The sequence below is a fragment of the Anolis sagrei genome, chromosome 13 (assembly GCF_037176765.1).
Source record: "Anolis sagrei isolate rAnoSag1 chromosome 13, rAnoSag1.mat, whole genome shotgun sequence".
NCBI classification, from domain to species: Eukaryota; Metazoa; Chordata; class Lepidosauria; order Squamata; family Dactyloidae; genus Anolis; species Anolis sagrei.
The window spans coordinates 12,717,330-12,738,157 of record NC_090033.1 but is presented as its reverse complement, the minus strand read 5'-3'; the positions used below and the strand labels follow the sequence as shown (position 1 = coordinate 12,738,157).

The 20,828-nt window shown below is 41.3% G+C and overlaps 1 protein-coding gene across 8 annotated transcripts in view; it reads right to left on the bottom strand.

Moving 5' to 3' along the window:
• Nucleotides 1–20,828, bottom strand: part of VPS13D (vacuolar protein sorting 13 homolog D) — a 183,147-nt gene that overhangs the window by 80,906 nt on the left and 81,413 nt on the right. For 3 of the 8 annotated variants that reach the window (XM_067472788.1, XM_067472783.1, XM_067472785.1), the window contains exons 38-46: nucleotides 19,312–19,452; nucleotides 17,194–17,316; nucleotides 14,602–14,676; nucleotides 12,010–12,115; nucleotides 11,414–11,566; nucleotides 10,150–10,285; nucleotides 8,340–8,387; nucleotides 6,286–6,436; nucleotides 1,808–2,018 (exon numbers count right to left, since the gene is read on the bottom strand). In XM_067472788.1, coding sequence (XP_067328889.1) covers nucleotides 1,808–2,018; nucleotides 6,286–6,436; nucleotides 8,340–8,387; nucleotides 10,150–10,285; nucleotides 11,414–11,566; nucleotides 12,010–12,115; nucleotides 14,602–14,676; nucleotides 17,194–17,316; nucleotides 19,312–19,452 — 1,144 coding nt within the window. The remainder of the gene's footprint in view (nucleotides 1–1,807; nucleotides 2,019–6,285; nucleotides 6,437–8,339; nucleotides 8,388–10,149; nucleotides 10,286–11,413; nucleotides 11,567–12,009; nucleotides 12,116–14,601; nucleotides 14,677–17,193; nucleotides 17,317–19,311; nucleotides 19,453–20,828) is intronic. The other 5 variants (XM_067472784.1, XM_067472790.1, XM_067472786.1 and 2 more) reach the window with 3 other exon arrangements.

Genomic DNA, 20,828 nt, shown 5'->3' with positions numbered 1-20,828 from the left:
AGCGTAATATATTGTAACTATAATATAATAAGAAATATAATTATACTATAACGCAATAACATATAATAGAATAATATAAGAAATATTATAATAAATAAATGTTAATAAATATATCCATATAATATGATACAATAACAATATGTTGTTGTTATTATTATTATTATTATTTATTCATTTCCATCCTGTTTACTATATTATATCTATTGATATTTATATTTATTATTATATTTATATTAATTATGTTATATTGAATCCCACCCATGGGAAAAAAGCAGGATAGAAATGAATAATAACAATAATAATGATAATAATTTATTGTTATTGTGTTATATCATATGGTCATATTTATTAACATTTATTTCTTATAATATTTCTTATATTATTCTAATATATGTTATTGTATTATATTATTATAATTACATTTCTTATTATTACATTTCTTATATTATATTATTATATTATAATCATTAATTTTGTTGTTACATTTATTATAGTATTATATTATTGTACTATATTATTATAATATTTATTATGATATTTATATTATATTATATTTATTATATATATTATATTATATGAATACCACCCATGGGGAAAAAGCAGGATAGAAATGAATAAATAAATAATAACATGTTATTATTGTATTATATTGTATGGATATATTTATTAACATGTATTTATTATAATTCTTATAATATTATTCTATTATACGTTATTGTATGATATTATTATAATTATATTTCTTATATTATATTGTTGTACTATATTATTCTGATATTTATTCTGATATTTATATTTATTATATCATGTTATATTATATTAATACCAATCATGGAAATGAATAAATAATAATAATAACATGTTATTATTGTATTATATTGTATGGATATATTTATTAACATGTATTTATTATCATTCTTATAATATTATTCTATTATATGTTATTGTATTATATTATTATCATTATATTTCTTATATTATATTGTCGTACTATATTGTTCTGATATTTATTATGATATTTATATTTATTATATCATGTTATATTATATTAATACCAATCATGGAAATGAATAAATACTAATAATAACACATTGTTATTGTATTATATTATATGCATATACTTATTAACATGTATTTACTATAATTCATATAATATTATTCTATTATACGTTATTGTATTATATTATTACAATTATATTTCTTATATTATTTCTTATATTATGTTGTTCTATATTATTCTGATATTTATTATGATATTTATATTTATTATATCATGCTATATTATATTAATGCCAATCATGGAAATGAATAAATAATAATAACACATTGTTATTGTATTATATGCATATATTTATTAACATGTATTTATTATAATTCATATAATATTATTCTATTATGCATTATTGTATTATATTATTATAGATATAATATAGTAAGTATATAGTAATATACCCATAAATATAAAAAGAATAAATATATTATATATAGAGAGAGAGAGAGTACAATAATATAATAATATATTATATTAAATATATTAATATAAATGCTTTTAGAACATGGCCATATAGCCCGAAAAAAACTACAACAACCCAGGAAGAAAAACTGTTAAGAACCGTTGAAAGAGAGGAGTCCAGCAGCATCTCCTTCTCCAGAGGTTTTCCAGCCAAGGCCGGATGGCCATCTGTCAGGAGTGCTTTGATGGCATGACCAAGTGAGATTGGACCAGACAGCACTAGAGCCGCCTTCCGATCCTAGGATCCTGCAGTTGTGCTTTCCCTCGACAGAAGGGACGTGAGGGCCGTCTCACCTGAAGAAGCGGCTGTTTTCGGAGCCCATGGCGTGACACTCGCGCTTGCTGCTGCTGACCTCGGAGGCCTTCTGGACGTGGGTCCAGTGGATGGGGGACTTGCAGAAGAAGACGCCCATGCCTTTGGGCCGGGCCTGGAGACGCCAGGAAGTCAGGTGTAAGGGGACGGCAAAGGAGTCTCCCGGCATCACCGACGGCAGCACCACCGGCTCTGGAGTGAAAGAGAAGGAATGGAAGACGAGCGATGCATTCCCGTTCCCAATACTTCCATTTTTCTTCCCATTTCCCCATTTCCCCTGTTTTTTTCCCCATTTCCCCTGCTTTTTAAAAAAAAATAATCTTTATTAAGGGTTTCTTTATGTTACAAAGCATATCATAGGAAAATAGAATATGAGAAAGAAATAAAGAAAAAGAGGAGAGAGGAAAAAAGGGGTGAGGGGAGAAGAGGAGAGTGCAACAGAAGAAGATAGAAAAGAGAAGGAAAGAGAAAAGAGAAAATAGAAAATAGCTGGTGAAAAGGTAATAGATCATAGAAAAGAATAAAGGTTAAAAACCAATAAAAAAATTGGAGACAGATGTTGTATGTCTCTCTCGTTGACTTCCTTCATGTCTTCCAAGTGGGTTTTCCTTTTCCTTCTTCTGTCCTTCATTTTTTATTATTATTATTATTATTATTATTATTATTATTATTATTTAAACTTCTATGCGGCCACTCCCCTGGGGCTCGGAGCGGCTTACAAGAATAGCTAAAATCTAACAAAGTTTAAAAGCAATTTAAAACAATTTAAAAACAACAGTATCAAACATTAAAAGCCTGTCGGAACAGGTATGTCTGACATGCCCTGCGGAAAGCTGGTAAGTCCCGCAGGGCACGGACTTCGGGTGGCAGAGCATTCCAGACTGATGGCGCCACTGCTGTGAAGGCTCTGCGTCTGGTTGCTGTTAGACGCAAGGTCTTGACACTGGGAATTTCCAACAAATCTTGGTCCTCAGAACGGAGGGATCTCTGGGGTTGGTAGGGGGTGAGACGATCCCTCAGATACATTGGCCCCAGACCATGCAAGGCCTTCAAGGTGAGTCCCATCACTTTGAAAATGATCCGGTGCTCAATTGGTAACCAATGCAGCTGTAGTAAGATTGGTGTGATGTTGTATCTCATCAGAATTCCCGCAAGAAGCCGAGCAGCTGCGTTTTGTACCAACTTGAGCTTCCGAATCACCGACAGAGGGAGGCCAATGTAGAGGGCGTTACAGTAGTCCAGTCTTGAGATGACCGTGGCCTGGATCACCGTAGCTAGGTCGTCCCTGGACAGGGAGGGGGCCAGCCGTCTAGCCTGCCGCAGGTGAAAGAAGGCGGTTTTGCTCACGGCGGAGACCTGGGCCTCCATCGTCAGCAGAGGGTCCAAAAGGACTCCCAGACTCTTTACCAATGATGACGGGCGTAGCGCCTCGCCATCCAGGGTAGGCAGCTGGATATCCCCACTGCCCGGTCGACCCAGCCATAGGATCTCCGTCTTTGCTGGATTCACCCTCAACCTGCTGGCACGCAGCCATCCAGTCACGGCCTCGAGGCACTGATGGAAACAATCGGGTACAGAGTCCGGTCGGCCTTCCATCTTCAGCACCAGCTGAGTGTCATCGGCATACTGATACCACTCAAGCCCAAAACCTCGAACCAGCTGAGCAAGTGGTCGCATATAGATGTTAAACAACAGAGGGGAGAGAATGGCCCCCTGAGGAACCCCACAAGAGAGAGGGGACCTCTCAGAGACCAGGCCTCCCCTCTCCACTCGCTGTCCACGGTTGTGAAGAAAGGAGGACAGCCAGTTTAAAGCTGTCCCCCTGATTCCAGCAACAGCAAGGCGGTGGGTCAAGAGATTGACTTGAATTTCATTTCTATTTTCTCTTCTACTTAGTCCTCTGTGTTATTATTTGTTTGGTCAATATAATTTGTCACCTTTGTCCAATCAGTTTCTTTATTTTTAGATATCAAATATGTTAATCTATCCATATTTCTGATCTCTAATATTTTTTCTATCCAGTCTTTTGTTTCTGGGACTTCTTCTTTTTTCCAATGTTTCGCGAAGCATATTCTTGCAGCTGTGTTCAGTAAGAAGAGGAGTTTATCTGTATTTCTTTCCATTTCTGCATCAAATATTCCTAGCAAAAATACCTCTGGATTGAATGGCAATTTCATATTTAGTATTTCCTGTGTTATTTTATAGATTTTTTTTTCCAGTATACTTTTGCTTTTGGACATGACCCTTTTCCCTCCCAGGACTTCTCATCTCTCCTGAGCACATACCCATATTGTAATTATATCATAATATAATATCTATATAAATAAAAATGTAATGTTCGTTTGTCGTATTCACAGAACTAAAAAACCACTGGGGTAATTGGCACCAAATTTGGACACGACACACCTAACAACCCAATGTATGTTCTCCACTCAAAAAAATCCACGAAAACAAAAAGCATTTAACTCCCTCCCTCCCTCCCTTCTCTCTCTCTCTCCTATTAACATCTAGCCTCTGCCACACTCCACTCCTTCTCTCCCTCACTCCCTTCCCTTCTTTCCTCCCTTTCTTTCCTTTTCTTCCTTTTCCTTTCGTTCCCCCCTCCTACCTAGCTGTACCTCGCTCCTTCCTTCTCCTTCCTTCTCCTTCCTTTCCTTCTTTCCCTCCTTCCCTTCCTTCCTGTCCCTTTTTCCTTTCCTTCCTCCCTTCCTTTCCTACTTCTTTCCCTTTCTTCATTCCCTTCCCCTTAATTTCCTTCCCTCCCTCCTTTCTTCATCCCCCCTTCCTTTCCCTCTTCCTTCCTTCCTTCCTTCTCCTTCCTTCCTTTTTCCTTCATGTTTTTATCACAGACCCAATTAGGAAATGACACTTATAACCCAGAAACAAAGTAGTGTGTTACACAGTGTAATATATTATTATTGTTGTTGTTCATTCGTTCAGTCGTCTCCGACTCTTCGTGACCTCATGGACCAGCCTACACCAGAGCTCCCTGTCGGCCGTTACCACCCCCAGCTCCCTCAAGGTCAGTCCAGTCACTTCAAGGATGCCATCCATCCATCTTGCCCTTGGTCGGCCCCTCTTCCTTTTGCCTTCCACTTTCCCCAGCATAATTGTCTTCTCTAGGCTTTGCTGTCTCCTCATGATGTGGCCAAAGTACTTCAGCTTTGTCTCTAGTATCTTTCCCTCCAGTGAGCAGTCGGGCTTTATTTCCTGGAGGATGGACTGGTTGGATCTTCTCGCAGTCCAAGGCACTCTCAGAACTTTCCTCCAACACCATTATTATTACATACTAATAATACATACTTTAAGCTGTGTTTGGAAGCAGTGATGAGTTGGCTACGAGCAAGCAGACTAAAATCCTACAAAAACTGAGATCCTCTGGCCTGGCCAGACACCAGAATTAACCCAGTCCCTGCCTGATTTCAATGGGGAAGCTCTGGTTCCGTCTGCCACTGTTCAAAGCCTTGGGGTTGTGTTGGATTCATTGCTGACGATGGAGGCCCAGATCACGGCCATAAGGAAGCAGGCCTTTTTTCATCTCCGCCAGGCAAGGAAACTGGCATCCTACCTTTCGGTAGAAGCATTGGCAACGGTAATCCACGCAACAGTCACCACGAGGTTGGACTATTGCAACACCTTATATGCCGGCCTTCCGAAGTCAACGATCCAGAAGATTCGAATGGTCCAAAATGCGGCAGCCAGGCTGCTAGCGGGATCATCTATAAGATCCCATATTACACCGATTTTGCAACAACTGCATTGGCTACCAGTAGAACATCAGATCTCTTCCAAGATCCTGATCCTGACATTTAGAGCTCAAAATGGCCAAGGACCTTTCTATCTTAGGGTCCGCCCCATTCCTTTTCCCCATCAGTGGTCACCTTGATCCACCCAGGAAAATCTCCTATACATACCGGGCCCTAGGGAGGCACATTTGGAAGCTACAAGGCGTAGAGCTTTTTCGACCTATGCTCCAATTCTGTGGAACTCGTTGCCTCCATATATTAGAGCCATGTCGGAGTTGCAACCTTTTGCAAAGGCGCTCAAGACTTGGCTGTTTGGTTGTGCATTTAAGTAACCGGATCAAATTTTGCCATAGTCACTGCTGAATGTTTTTATGTTGAATGTTTTATGTTGAATGTTTTATATTGAATGTATAAACTGTTTTAAATTGTAAGTCGCTCGGAGCACCTTGGTGGAGAGCGACTAATTAAGAAATAAAGTGATGATGATGATAATATAAAATTATAATAATATCATATAATAATAAATATAATTATAATACAATAATATAATATAATATAATATAATATGCTCTAGCAAGATGTCCTTCCCGCTGAAACAAAGTTTTGGCACTTCAATTGATTTTTTCCATGTTTTTATGACAACCAATTAGGAAATGGCATTTATAACCCAGGAACAAAACCTTGTGCTGCATAGTGTAATGACGCACACTTACTATCGGGAGCGGAAGGGCTGTCGAGCCGGAGCTCCATGGGGATATCCAGCTTGTTCTTGACAATCAGGGCCGAGCGCACTGTGATCACCTTCCGGGCGCTGCCTTCCATGGTGACGGCAAACACCACTCGAACTGGAGGCAATGAAGAAAACTGTAAAAATATTATTTTTCAAATTAAAATTAAATAGAATCCAAATATATATATGTGTGTGTGTGTGTGTGTGTGTGTATGTTTTCCCCTCCCCAGGCCTTCCCATCTCTACTGAGAACATACCCAGTGTAATATATAATACTTATATAATTATAATAAAATACAATTATAATACAATATAATATTAAAATTAGAATGAACTATTATAATAAATATAACTATAATATAAACGGATGTAATAATAAAATACATGATATAATAAATAAGCATAAATTTATTTATTTATTTATTAATGCGCTTGTATACCGCTAATATCTCAGCCTAAATCGGCGACTCATTGCGGTTTACAACACTTAAAAAACAACAATATTCAGTTTAAAAGCATAAAACACATATACAATACAAATTATTGGGCCACCAATAACCATCCAATGCATCTCGTAACTGGAGTCGCAATCCAAATTCATCGTCCATGATTACCAGTCCTTTAGTCATCATAATTCATTGCAACGGATTAACCGAATGCTTGTTTAAACATCCATGTCTTCAAATATAATACAGTGGTCCCTCGCTACTTTGCGGTTCGCTTTTCGCGGACTCGCTGTTTCGCGGTTTTTCAATATGGACTTAAGAATCCAAATATATATATAAGTTTTTTTTTCCTCCCCAGGACTTTCCATCCCTACTAAGGACATACCCAGTGTAAAATAATAATAATAATAATAATAATAATAATAATAATATATTTATAATAAAATGCAATTATAATGCAATATATTAACATTAAAATGAAATATAATAAATATAACTATAATATAAATAAATATAATAATAATAAATATACATGATATAATATAATATAATAAATATAAATATAATACAGTGGTCCCTCACTACTTCGCGGTTCGCTTTTCGCGGACTCGCTGTTTCGCTGTTTTTCAATATGGACTTAAGAATCCAAATATATATATAAGTTTTTTTTCTTCCCCAGGCCTTCCCATCCCTACTGAGGACATACCCAGTGTAATATAATAATAATGATAATAATAATAATAATAATAATAATAATATATTTATAATAAAATGCAATTATAATGCAATATAATGTTAAAATTATAATGAAATGTAATAAATATATTTATAATATAAACCAATGTAATAATAATAATAATAATAATAAATATACATGATATAATGCAATTATAATGCAATATAATGTTAAAATTATAATGAAATATAATAAATATATCTATAATATAAAACAATATTATATATATATATATATTCCTCCCCAGGCCTTCCCATCCCTACTGAGACATACCCAGTGTAATATATAATAATAATAATAATAATAATAATAATAATAATAATATATTTATAATAAAATGCAATTATGATGCAATATATTAAAATTATAATGAAATATAATAAATATATAATATAAACCAATATAATTATAATAAATATACATGACATAATATATATAATAAATATAAATATAATACAGTGGTTCGTTTTTCACTGTTTTTCAATATGGTCTTAAGAGCGTTTGTCTGTATGGAGAGGCTACCTCTGTGGATAAAGCCGGAGCCGAGGATTACGTAAACAACACAGTCAAGGAGGGTTATGTAGTGTATGGGGAGGGTTTATAAAGACTTAAAATAGTGTGTAACTACTAAAATAATGTATAAATATTAAAATAAATATAGCATCCCTACTTCACGCATTTTCACTTTTCACGGGTGGTCCTGGACCGTAACATCAACAATAAGTTTTTGTTCCATAATGTATTTGAAAGGATGGAGGAGGAACGGGGCAAATGCCTTTCTACATGATTTTACGAATAGCATCTCAATCTATGTTGGCCGTAACATGAATATGAGGAAGGAGAAGTGTCACTCACGTAAACATGGGGATGGATGATGTTTGTTCTGTTCACTGGGCTGCCGATCTAGGAAATAAATATTTTTTAAAAATTAGGAAACCTGTCTGTTCAATCTCGTTGCGTAGTATTTTTAATTTACATTAATTACAGTATTTATATTTTGCCCTTCTTATGCCAGAGGGGACTTTGAGTGGATCACAGAACACATAGACTGCAAACCTTCAATGCCGTTATACACTGCCTAGACAAACAACTGTACATAGATAGAGGTATAGATTGGCTTTCCCATCTTTGGCATCTTGGAGGCTGTGCTTGGTTCTGGCCACGGGTTATGTGTGGATGTGGATGTGCTACCGCTCCACGTTCCCTCCTTGATCAAATCACCAGCATTTTTCTCGCATTTCCTCTATCTATCTCAATATCTATTTCAGTATCTCAATATCTATCTATCTATCTATCTATCTATCTATCTATCTATCTCAATATCTATATATTTCAATATCTATTTCTCTCTCTCTATCTCAATATCTATCTATTTCAATATGTATCTCTCTCTCTCTCTATCTATCTTAATATCTATCTATTTCAATATCTAGGTTCTTGTGGGTTTTTTCGGGCTATAGGGCCATGTTCTAGAGGCATTTCTCCTGACGTTTCGCCTGCATCTATGGCAAGCATCCTCAGAGGTAGTGAGGTCTGTTGGAAATAGGACAATGGGTTTATATATCTGTGGAATGGCTGGGGTGGGGCAAAGAGCTCTTCTCTGCTAGAGCTAGGTGTGAATGTTTCAACTGACCACCTTCATTAGCATTTGAAGACCTGGCTGAGCCTGGGAAAATCTTCTGTTGAGAGGTGAATGATTGTGCCTGGTTGTTTCCTCTCTGCTGTTTTGCTGTTGTAATTTTAGAGTTTTTTTAATACTGGTAGCCAGATTTTGTTCATTTTCATGGTCTCTTCCTTTCTGTTGAAATTGTCCACATGCTTGTGGATTTCAATGGCTTCTCTGTGTAGTCTGGCATGGTGGTTGCTGGTGTGGTCTAGCATTTCTGTGTTCTCAAATAAAATGCTGTGTCCAGGCTGGTTCATCAGGTGCTCTGCTATGGCTGACTTCTCTGGTTGAAGTAGCCTGCAGTGCCTTTCATGTTCCTTGATGCGTGTCTGGGCAATGCTGCGTTTGGTGGTCCCTCTGTAGACTTGTCCACAGCTGCATGGTATACGGTAGACTCCTGCAGAGGTGAGAGGATCCCTCTTGTCCTTTGCTGAACGTAGCATTTGTTGGATTTTCTTGGTGGGTTTGTAGGTGGTTTGTATGTTGTGTTTCCTCATCAGCTTCCCTATGCGGTCAGTGGTTCCCTTGATGTATGGCAGGAACACTTTTCCTCTGGGTGGATCTTCATCTTGACTCTCGTGGCTTCTTCTTGGTCTTGCAGCTCTTCTGATGTCTGAGGTGGAGTGTCCATTGGCCTGGAGAGCTCAGATTGGGTGGTTCAGTTCATCTTGGAGGAGGTGGGCTTCGCAGATTCTTTTTGCACGGTCTGCCAAGGCTTTCATGGGGCTTCTTTTCTGACTTGGGTGATGGTTGGAGTTTTGATGTAGATATCTATCTGTGTGTGTGGGTTTTCTGTAGACGGTGTGACCCAATTGTTGATCTGGTTTGCGGATAACTAGGACATCTAGAAAAGGCAGTCTTCCTCCATTTTTTTTTCCATTGTGAATTTTTCCATTGTGAATGGAAAAGAGGAAAAGTGTCCCTGGCATACATAATAATAATAATAATAATAATAATAATAATAATAATAATAATAATAATGTAAATAAATAAACTTACTGTAGAGGAAGAGGTGCTCTTGTCTGGAGCCGCGTACCGGAAGAAGATCCCAACTTTGTCCACCGACACGGGACTCACTTGCTCCCACCCATTGACCCTCACCTGTAGTTGGTGAATGCGGAGATCGTGTGTGTGCCTGTCAGATTGTACATTGAAAACAGTCCAATTAACATCTGTAATTTTGTAATTTTCCTGCCCTCCCCGTGTAATAATAATACATAACTTTTCTCCTTTTCTTTCTCCTCTTTCCCTCCATCCTTCCTTTGGCTTTCTTCTCCCCTCCCTTCTTTCTCCTTTCCTTTCTTTCTTTCTTTCTTTCTTCCTTTTTCTTTCTTCTACCTTCCCTCCCTTCTTTCCCTTCTTCTCCTTCTTTCCATCCTTCCCTTTTTTTCTCCATTTTCTTTCTTCTCCCCTCCCCTCCTGTCTTTTTCCTTTCCTTACTTTTTCTTCCATCTTTCCTTTCTTCCTCCTTTTGCTTTATTCTCCTCTCCTTTTCCGTCTCATTTCTCTTCTCTTTCTTTCCTCCTTTCCATCCTTTCTTCCCCCTTTGGTTTTTTTTCTCCCCTCCCTTCTTTCTCCTTTCCTTTTTCTTGCTTCCTTCTATCTTTTCTTTCTTTCTCCCTTTGCTTTCTTCTTCCTTTCTTCTTTTCTTTCTCCTTTCTTTTGTCTTTCTTTCCTCCCTTCCATCCTTCTTTCCTCCTTTGGCTTTTTTCTCCCCTCCCTTCTTTCTGCTTTCCTTTCTCTTGCTTCCTTCTATCCCTTCTTTCATCCTCCCTTTGCTTTCTACTCCTCTCCCTCCATTCCTTCCTTTCTTCTTTCTTTCTTTCCTTCCTTTTCTTTCTTCTCCTCTCTTCTTTCCCCTTTCCTTTCTCTTCCTTTCATCCTCCCTTTGCTTTCTTCTCTTCCTTTTATCCTTCCTTTCCTTTATTCCTCCCTTTGCTTTCTACTCCTCTCCCTCCATTCCTTCCTTTCTTCTTTCTTTCTTTCCTTCCTTTTCTTTCTTCTCCTCTCTTCTTTCCCCTTTCCTTTCTCTTCCTTTCATCCTCCCTTTGCTTTCTTCTCTTCCTTTCATCCTTCCTTTCCTTTATTCCTCCCTTTGCTTTCTATTCCTCCCCTCCATTCCTTCCTTCCTACTCTTTCTTTCCTTCCTTCTTTTTCTTTCTTCTCCCCTCTCTTCTTTCCCCTTTCCTTTCTCTTCCTTTTATCCTCCATTTGCTTTCTTCTCTTCTCCCTCCATTCCTTCCCCGACCCACTTCATCCTCACCTGTGCCTGAGTTTCCCTTTGGCTTCGAATGCGAACGGGATCTCTTCCCCAGGAAGGACTTCGCGCCACTCGCTGACTCTGTGCATGCCTTCCAGGAAGGTCCCGTTCCCTTCGGGGATCACGCCGGGGCTCCCGCTGTGAGAGAGTGCCGCCCTGAAAGCAAGGGTCACATCGGAACTATCACAAAATTTGGCTACCGGTATTGAAAAGCTCTAGAATCAACCACCCGGACACAGGAGGCCTCCGGGCCGTGTTCTGGCAACATTTTCTCCTCCTGACATTTGGCCTGCATCTGTGGCTACAACAGGCATCGTTTCAAATTTTGGTCCAGATCCATCATTGTTTGAGTCCTCAGTGGTCTCTGGATGGAGGTGAACTCTCAAACTGAAGGACCACATGTCCATTAGAACGGTATTTTCCCACACAATGGAGGTACATGCAATGCATTCCGATCTGAAGGACCACATGTCCATTAGAACGGTATTTTCCCACACAATGGAGGTACATGCAATGCATTCCGATCTAATAATATGGCATTTTTTTCTACCTGACAAGATTTTCACTTTCCCGTCCTTCCTGCGATCCAATTTCCTTACCGGGTCGGGGTTGTCGTCAAGGTGGCGAACCACAAGGTGCATCCGGTGTGGTTGCGCAGCGCAAAGGGCACAAAGGGCTGCCTGCGTTTGGGGGTCTTCATTTCTGCTGCAAAGGACCCAGAGGAAAACGTTGAGGCTCATCAGTGCTTCCCCCCCCCCAAAAAAAACCCCCTCAAAATCAGACACTAGAGGCGAGGAGATTAAATGCAATTGCTTAATTTGCAGAGCAAAGCCATCGGGTGGCGAGGGGAATAAATGCCACGAAGCTGAGACGTATCGTCTGGTTTTACAGTCAGTCCTTTTTGAGAATGTGCTGCTCTCCCTTCCTGCTGAGCCCTCAGTATTTTTCCCTTCAAGGACCTATCACACCCTTGCAGGTCATAAAATCCATAAAATCCAGCAGGACCGAAAACCGACAGGTCACAGGTTCAAATTTGGGGAAAGCACGGATGAGCTCCCTCTGTCAGCTCCAGCTCTCCATGCGGGGACATGAGTGAAGCCTCCCACAAGGACAGTAAAAACATCAAAAACGTCCTGGCGCCCCATGGGTAATGTCCTCGCAGAAAGGCGAATTCTCTCACACCAGAGGTGACTTGCAGTTTCTCAAGTCGCTCCCGATACAAAAAAAATGGCCGAAATCACTGGGTTGCTGTAATTTTTACAGGTTGTATGGCCATGTTCCAGAAGCATTCTCTCATGACATTTTGCCTGTATCTAAGAGAAACATCCTCAGAGGTTGTGACGTCTCACATACTCCGAAGATGCCATAATTATCTTGTGCAGCGGGTAATGTAGGTCAACCAGCAAGCCTGGGCCATACCCGATGGTGTATAACTGTATGAGTTTTTAATTCAGTTCAGGAGAGCTTTACGAGAGCTTCTGGAGAGCGTTTTCTCTGAGGAGATCTAGGCTCAAAGGCTTTGCTCTGGAGAGCAGCATGGAGAAGCTACTCTGAAGGAGGCTATGGTGGAATAGCTATTTACTCAAGGTTTATGTTTTGCTCTCTCATTTGATTTAAGATGAAGATGCCTTGTTCTATGTTTCTCTATGTTTTTCCTCTTGTCTGTGAGTCTATTGCATTTGGACTTTGGGCACTGGGTAAAATCCGCTGCTGCACAACACTCACAACCTCTGAGGATGCTTGCCATAGATGCAGGCGAAATGTCAGGAGAGAATGCTTCTAGAACATGGCCATATTGCACACCCTTTGCTATATGCTGGCTTCAAGGTTGGTCGGGGAGCCAGAAACTGCAACATTAGATAAGGAGTTGGGTGAAAAGACCAAAAAACCTACAACAACCTAGTTTGTAAATTTCTTCGTGCCCTGGATAAAATGTAGAATTGCCCCGCCATGCCTCAGGCTGCCAATCTGCTGGGGTCCGTGGAGGCCAAGTTGCGGGAGGGCAAGCAGAGCTGTCAGAGTCCCGGCCCGCAACACCAGCCCCCCTTACTGAGACTCATTGCAATGTAAATATTTTATATTAATACTAGCCGTCCCCTGCCACGTGTTGCTGTGGCCTTCATGGGAGTTCTGTGTGGGAGGTTTGGTCCAATTCTATCATGGGGGGGGGGGGGTTCAGAATACTCTGTGATTGTAGGTGAACTATAAATCCCAGGAACTACAACTCCCAAATGTCAAGATTCTATTTTCCCCAAACTCCACCAGTATTCACATATGGGCATATTGAGTATTTGTATAGAGTTTGGTCCAGATCCATCATTGCTTGAGTCCACAGTGATCTCTGGATGTAGGTGAACTACAACTCCAAAAACCAAAGGACACTGCCCACCAAACCCTTCCAGTATTTTCTGTTGGTCATGGGAGAACTGTGTGGCAAGTTTGGTTCAATTCCATCATTGGTGGGGTTCAGAATGCTCTTTGATTGTAGGTGAACTACAACTCCCAAATGACAAAATCAATTTTTTTTAGTGACGGACATACATTGGGTTGTTAGGTGTCTTGTGTCCAAATTTGGTGTCAATTCGTCCAGTGGTTTTTGAGTTCTATTAACCCCACAAACGAACATTACATTTTTATTTATATAGATTAATTTAAAAAATCGCGAAATGAGTCTGCGTAAAGCGAACCGCGAAGTAGCGAGGGAACACTGTACAGACTCAATGAATCACAAAGCTGGAAGAGACCACAAGGGCCTATCCAGTCCAACCCCACTTCTGCCATGTAGGAACTCAAATCACATACAATCTGTCATATATTACGCTATGGAACAAACCCATTTCAGTGCTGAATGTTGGAATGGGTTGAAAGGGTGTTTCCGCGGAGGGGAGAGTGGGCGGGGCTACCGCCTAAAAGTGTCTAATATGTTTTCTGGAAGATTCCGAATTGTCTGCGCAGGCACAGGAAATGCCATATGTGTGATACACAGGGACCACAATGGGGAATAGTCACTGCGAAACTATAGTAGGATGTCCCTCCCACAAAAAAACACAAACTTTTAGGAGAATCTCCCTCCAGAATCAATGCCCCCGAAGTGCCATGCAAAGAAGTCGTAAAACGACTTGAAGCAAACTAGCGGCACAAGGGATTTCTGGGAAAACGGCAACGTTATCTCAGTTCTGCAAATACAGTACCTCTAGCATACATCTGGTGCTCTAGGTTAGTCAGACTGGCTGTGCTCCTAGTTCTAAGGTAGACAAGAGGAAGGCCTGGCGGACAGGAAAGACACCGTTAGCGAGGAAAGAAGGAAGGAAGGATGGGAAGGAAAGGCAAATTGATACAGGCAAGATTATTATTATTATTATTATTATTATTACTACTACTATTGTGCGTACAAAAACACCAGCAAGCTTAAAGGATACACCAGCAGCAGCGACAGAGGCTCCCCCAAGCAATACTGAGATATTTGCGGGAAGCAAGACCGGGATACTGGCGGAGGGAAAGTTACAGGAAGCGTATCGAGGTTTGTTTTTTTGGAGAAACTCATATAGTAGTAGTAGAGGCAAAGCTCGACTCGGAAGGAATCGTAGAATTTTAGAGTCGGATGGGGCCCCCAAAGGCCATCTATTATGATTATTCTGCATACAAAAACACCAGGAAGCATAGAGGACACACCACCAGATAGTGTTCCCTCACTTACCGTGGGTGTTCCATTCCAGGACCACCCACAATAAGTGAAAATCCGTAAAGTAGGGAAAGAGGAGGAGGGGAGGGGGAGCCAGGTGCTGGACCTTACCCTAGGGCTTGTCTCCGGGCTCATCGGCGGTGGCCTCCTCTTCCTCACCGCCTCTGTTGCTCCCTGCTCCTTCCTCGGAGGCTTCACCCCAGCCGGCAGCACCATCAACGGCATCCAAGGGTCGTCTGAGGCCGGGAGCAGCGGAGGCGGCGAGGAGGAGGAGGGTGCTGTGAAGGAGGAATACTCCGCCCACTCCTCGCCCTCCACTACTCCCAGAGTCAGAGGCTCCTTGGGCGCCATTGATGGTTCTGCCAGGCTGGGCTGAGGCCTGGTCTGAAGTCTCAGCCCAGCCTGGCACTGCCATCACCGGAGCCCAAGCGCTTACGAGGCCGGGAGCAGCAGAGGCAGCGAGGAGGTGGAGGCTTTCACCGAGTGGTCAGAGTGTCTCTACTTCGCAGCGCCCTCCTCCTCCTCGCCTCCGCTGCACCCGGCCTCAGAGGCCTTTGGGACGTTGTTGATGGCACTGCCAGGCTGGGCTGAGGCCTCCGAGGAAGGAGCGAAGAGCAGCGGAGGCGGTGAGGAGGAGGCCGCCACTGAATGGTTGGAGTGTCCCTACTTCGCAATGCCCTCCTCCTCCTCACCTCCGCTGCACCCGGCCTCAGAGGCCCCTGGGACGTCGTTGATGGCACTACCAGGCTGGGCTGAGGCCTCCGAGTAACGAGCGGAGAGCAGTGGAGGCAGTGAGGAGGAGGCCGCCGAGTGGTTGGAGTGTCCCTACTTCGCAGTGCCCTCCTCCTCCTCGCCGGCCTCAGAGGCCCCTGGGATGCCATTGATGGTGCTGCCAGGCTGGGCTGAGACCTCCAAGGAAGGAGCGGGGAGCAGCGGAGGTGGTGAGGAGGCTGCCGCTGAGTGGTTGGAGTGTCCCTACTTCGCAGTGCCCTTCTCCTCACTGCCTCCGCTGCATCTGGCCTCAGAGGCCCCTTGGACGCCCTTGATGGCACTGCCAGGCTGGGCTGAGGCCTCTGAGGAAGGAGCAAAGAGCAGCGGAGACGGAGAGGAGGAGGCCGCCGTCGAGTGGTTGGACTGTCCCTACTTCGCAATGCCCTCCTCCTCCTTGCCTCCACTGCACCCGGCCTCAGAGGCCCCTGGGACGCCGTTGATGGCGCTGCCAGGCTGGGCTGAGGCCTCCGAGTAAGGAGTGGGGAGCAGCAGAGGTGGTGAGCAGGAGGCTGCCGCCGATGAGTCCAGAGACAAGCCCCAGGGTAAGCGTTAGCACTTTGCTCCCCCTCCCCTCCTCCTCTTCCTTCCTCCTCATCGAAACCCGCGAAATAGCAAGTCTATAATAAGAAAACCGCAAAATAGCGAGGGAACACTGTACTGGGATATCACCCGGAAGCAAGACCGGAATATTGGCTGAGGGAAATGTTATAAGCATGTTGAGCTTTGCTTCACTGAATTTGTTTTGGAGGAAGTCATTATCGAAGGAGAGGTAAAGCTCAACTAGGAAAGAATAATAGAATCCTAGAGTCGGAAGTGGTCCACAAAGGCTATCTAGTCCAAACCCCTTCTTTCATGCAGTCAAAGCACCAACCAATGGATGGACATCTAGTTTCTCTCCAAAGAAGGAGCATCCAACACCAGAGTTTCAAAGGTGACACGGGAGAGGAAAGCATGGAGTTTGGGTTCAATATTGGGGTAAAGAGAAGCATTTGGGATTGTAAGGATTTTTCACAATGGTGATGACATGAGGGGCAGACAATGGCGTGTAATTTTTCCACTTTGAAACACAATTAACCCCAAAATAATTCCATGGCTGAAAATAGCAGTTCCTAAACTGTGCTCCGGAAAAAAAATATGGGGTTTTCCAGTTTTTTTCCACGCCTTCCCATCTCTAAATAAAATAAAGTTTTGCGAACTATTTCCAAACCTACTATGTTCTACACGGGAGGAAAACCATTAGTAACGGGGGCCCTGAACCTTCTACTGAAAGGATGGTATGCTAGCCAATATCACAAAAGGGAGGATGTCGGCCTAAAAGCAAAACTCCTACTTTGTCCAAAGGAAGGCGGATCGACGGAAGAGCCCATCCATTCCTCCGACTCGGTTTCCTCCGTCGCATTCTCGTGCTTGCAGTAATCCTCCATCCAGGACTGCTTTGTGCTGGTATACAGTTCTGGAGAAAGGAAACACAAGAGATCCAGAGTCATGAGATTGAATGGATGGTGTCAAGAAAGAAAACAATCTGCTTCCGGTATTCCTTTTAAGAAATGGTCATTTCGTCCAGTGGTTTTTGAGTTATGTTAATCCCACAAACAAAAAAACATTACATTTTTATTTATATTGATAATAATGTAATTATAATGCTATAATACAAGAATAATAATATGATATTAAATTAATATGATAATATAATAATCCTAACTGCTGCGAGAGCGGCTGAGGCAAGGGGGAAAGACAAGCTTCCTCACCTCTGAGGAAGCTTGCCATAGATGCAGGCGAAACGTCAGGAGAAATGCTTCTAGAACATGGCCATATAGCCCAAAAAAAACCACAAGAACTGAGTGATTCCAGCCATGAAAGCCTTCGACAATACAAAAACCTCTTTGCTCTTATACTGATTCAGTTTCTTCTTTTATATTGGCTGGGACTTCCTGCGTGCTGTTAAACCTTCGTATTTTTATTCACAGGCAATGAGACACTCTTGTGTATAACGAAGTAACACCGTTTATTTATAACTTCTGGCTCCAACGCTTGTGGTTACATTGGGGTTTTGTTGCAATCTTGAGGCTTACAATCAGTATCATTTACTTGGTTTACTTTTCTGAATAGACTTTCAATGTTTCACATTCACAAACATGTTACTTGCTTTACACACTCTTGGCTGAATTATATTCTGACTAAAACAACACTGGCTTTCTTTATATTCCTTGAAACTCGAGCTCTATTTAACTGCTTCTCTATATTAGAAGTCTTTAACACATCTTCATAACTGCTTATTTCTAACAGGCACTCAAAAAAACCCAACTATCCTTTTCACACACAGATTCCTGTCATTTTCAAACTCTCTCACTCTAACTGCCTCTTTCAAAACCTTGGCTCCGCCCCTATGGAATGTTCAGCTCTGCTCTCCCCAACTGTCATTTTGGCCTAGCAGCCTTTTCAAATCCTGGGACTACGCTAATCTGCATATGACCAATCGGCTTCACATATGCAAATGACTCCTATCTCTGCTGTTGCTACCCTGTCTGTGCCTATTCTTCCCTATCTGCCACATGTAAACAAAGAGCTATACACCAAAAATTTAACATAGAGTAGCAATTTCACTACAGCGGCAGATGAAAGGAACTGAAGCAGTAGCCCCACCCACTAGCTATATATACTCTCAAGGGGAGAGTGGGCGAGGCTACCACTTAAAAGTGTCTAATAGGTTTTCTAGAAGATTCCGAACTGACTGCGCAGGCAAAGGAAATACCATATGTGCGATTCACAGGGACCACGATGGGAAAGTGCTGATTTTCTATGCTTTTATGATAGATCAATTAGGAAGTGACGTTGTTAACCCAGGAACAAAAATCATGTTAGGGTGAGGGTTAGGGCTAGGGTTAAACCTCACTCTAACCCTAACACTAACATGATTTCGTCGGGTAGGCTTTCAAAATTGATATTATAATGTAATACAATATAATACTACTAATATATTATAATTATATATTTTATATTAAATGTAATATTACTAATAATATTACAGTATAATGTTATACTACAAAGTAATATATTAATATTGTGCTATGATAATAATATTTTGTATTTACTTTTTACTTGTAAGCCGCTCTGAGTCCCCTTCGGGGTGAGAAGGGCAGCATATAAATGTTGTAAATAAATAAATAAATAAATAAAATAAAGGGCCGTTGACTCCATGAATGGAGAATCCATGGAGACAGAAGGCTAACTATGGTCTTTTTACATAGTGGTCAGTACTCTTTAATTTTTTCCCAGTTTGGGTCCCCAGGTGGTATTGACGACAACTCCCATGATTTTGGATTACACCATATAACACAATGTGAAACTCTGAACAGAACTAGGCCCAGGACTGAACACTCTTTTTGCAGAACTCCACTAATTAATTCTTTCCAGGAACATTTAGTACTTTCTCAGGCATCCGACCCACCGAGTAACACGGACGTGACATTGATGTCCAGCCGATGCTTGGCTTTCACCTCCACCTTCAGCCGCGGAGGGTGAAGGCGGCTGGCCGACTGCTGCTGCCAGGACACCGAACACGGCCAAGGCTCGATGAATGGCTCCCAACCTGAGGCAGGAAGAAGAGCACGGGCATCAATCAACCCTGGTTCAAACATGGACACTGTGCTGGGATCCTGTGTTAGGTAGATAATATTATGGCATTGTCTGTTAATGCCATTGTGTATTATGGCATGAAGAAATACAGTTCTAATGGACATGTGGTCACAGGACATTCCACAGGTGATATTCCACCTGCTCTAGACATGGATCTAGAGCAGGCATGAGCAAACTTCGATCCTCCAGGTGTTTTGGACTTCAATTCTCACAATTCCTAACATGCCTGAACTAGACGGACAGCTGACAGGCATGTGACTGACCATGTGACAGACATGATGAGAACGGTATCATTTTCTGTGCTTTCTATTAGGCCTAGGTAACAACGGAAAATTTTGTTTCTAAAATCGATTCGTTTTTTGGGGGTTTTTGTGTTTCGATATTTAAAAGAATTCCGAAATTTTTCTTTTAAAAAGTTCGATATTTACGAAATTTCGTAAATGTTTAAAAAATTACGAAACATTAACGAAACAAATACGAAACAATAACGAATCGATTCGTTAATGGCGGACGCGACCGCGCAATACGCTAAAAAACCTCCAAATGGGACAGGGGGAACTTCTGAAGCTTCCCTCTCCCTCTGTTGTTGACTGTTGGTGTGATATTATAATTTTTTTTCACTAATTAAACAAAAAACAAGTATAAAACTTGCCCCAGACATGCGGAAATAATAACGAAACGACCTCAAACCGATAACGAAACGAATACATAACAAATCCGAAGCATTTACGAAAAGAATTTAAAAATTTGTTTCGTTTTTAAGTTGCTCTAGAATGGTTCGTTATCGCTTCGTTATAAAAAAAATAACGAATTTTTAACGAATTACGAATTAATGAAACGAAACCACCCAGCCCTACTTTCTATGGGTATAAAAGTGAGTGGCAGGCATTTGCGGATCTTCTTGCAATGTGGAGCCTTTGCCATGTGCACGCGTCTTGCCATGGTCGTTTGTTGTTGTGTTGCTGTGAGTATATCTCAGCATATACTCATAGCAGACCTGAGGGTAAACAGTAGGGATATGCGATCCATTAAAAATGGTTACAAAACTGGGGGTCAACGGTGTTTCATTTCTAAAGTGTTTCCAAAGTATAGTTAGTGAAAAATTTGAGACTATAAAAACTACACAATATCTGAGTCAAGCAAGATGCACACCTCTAGTATATAGTTGTACATAGGCAACTCCTTAAAAAGTCTGGATGAAAGCCACAGCTCAAGTATGCTTATTAAAGTAGTGAGCAGCAAACGAGGTCAGAGGCTGTAAATCTGCTAACTACAGATAAAGACTCTGCTGTGTTTATGTTTTGATCTCACTGCTTGCCTTGAGACAAT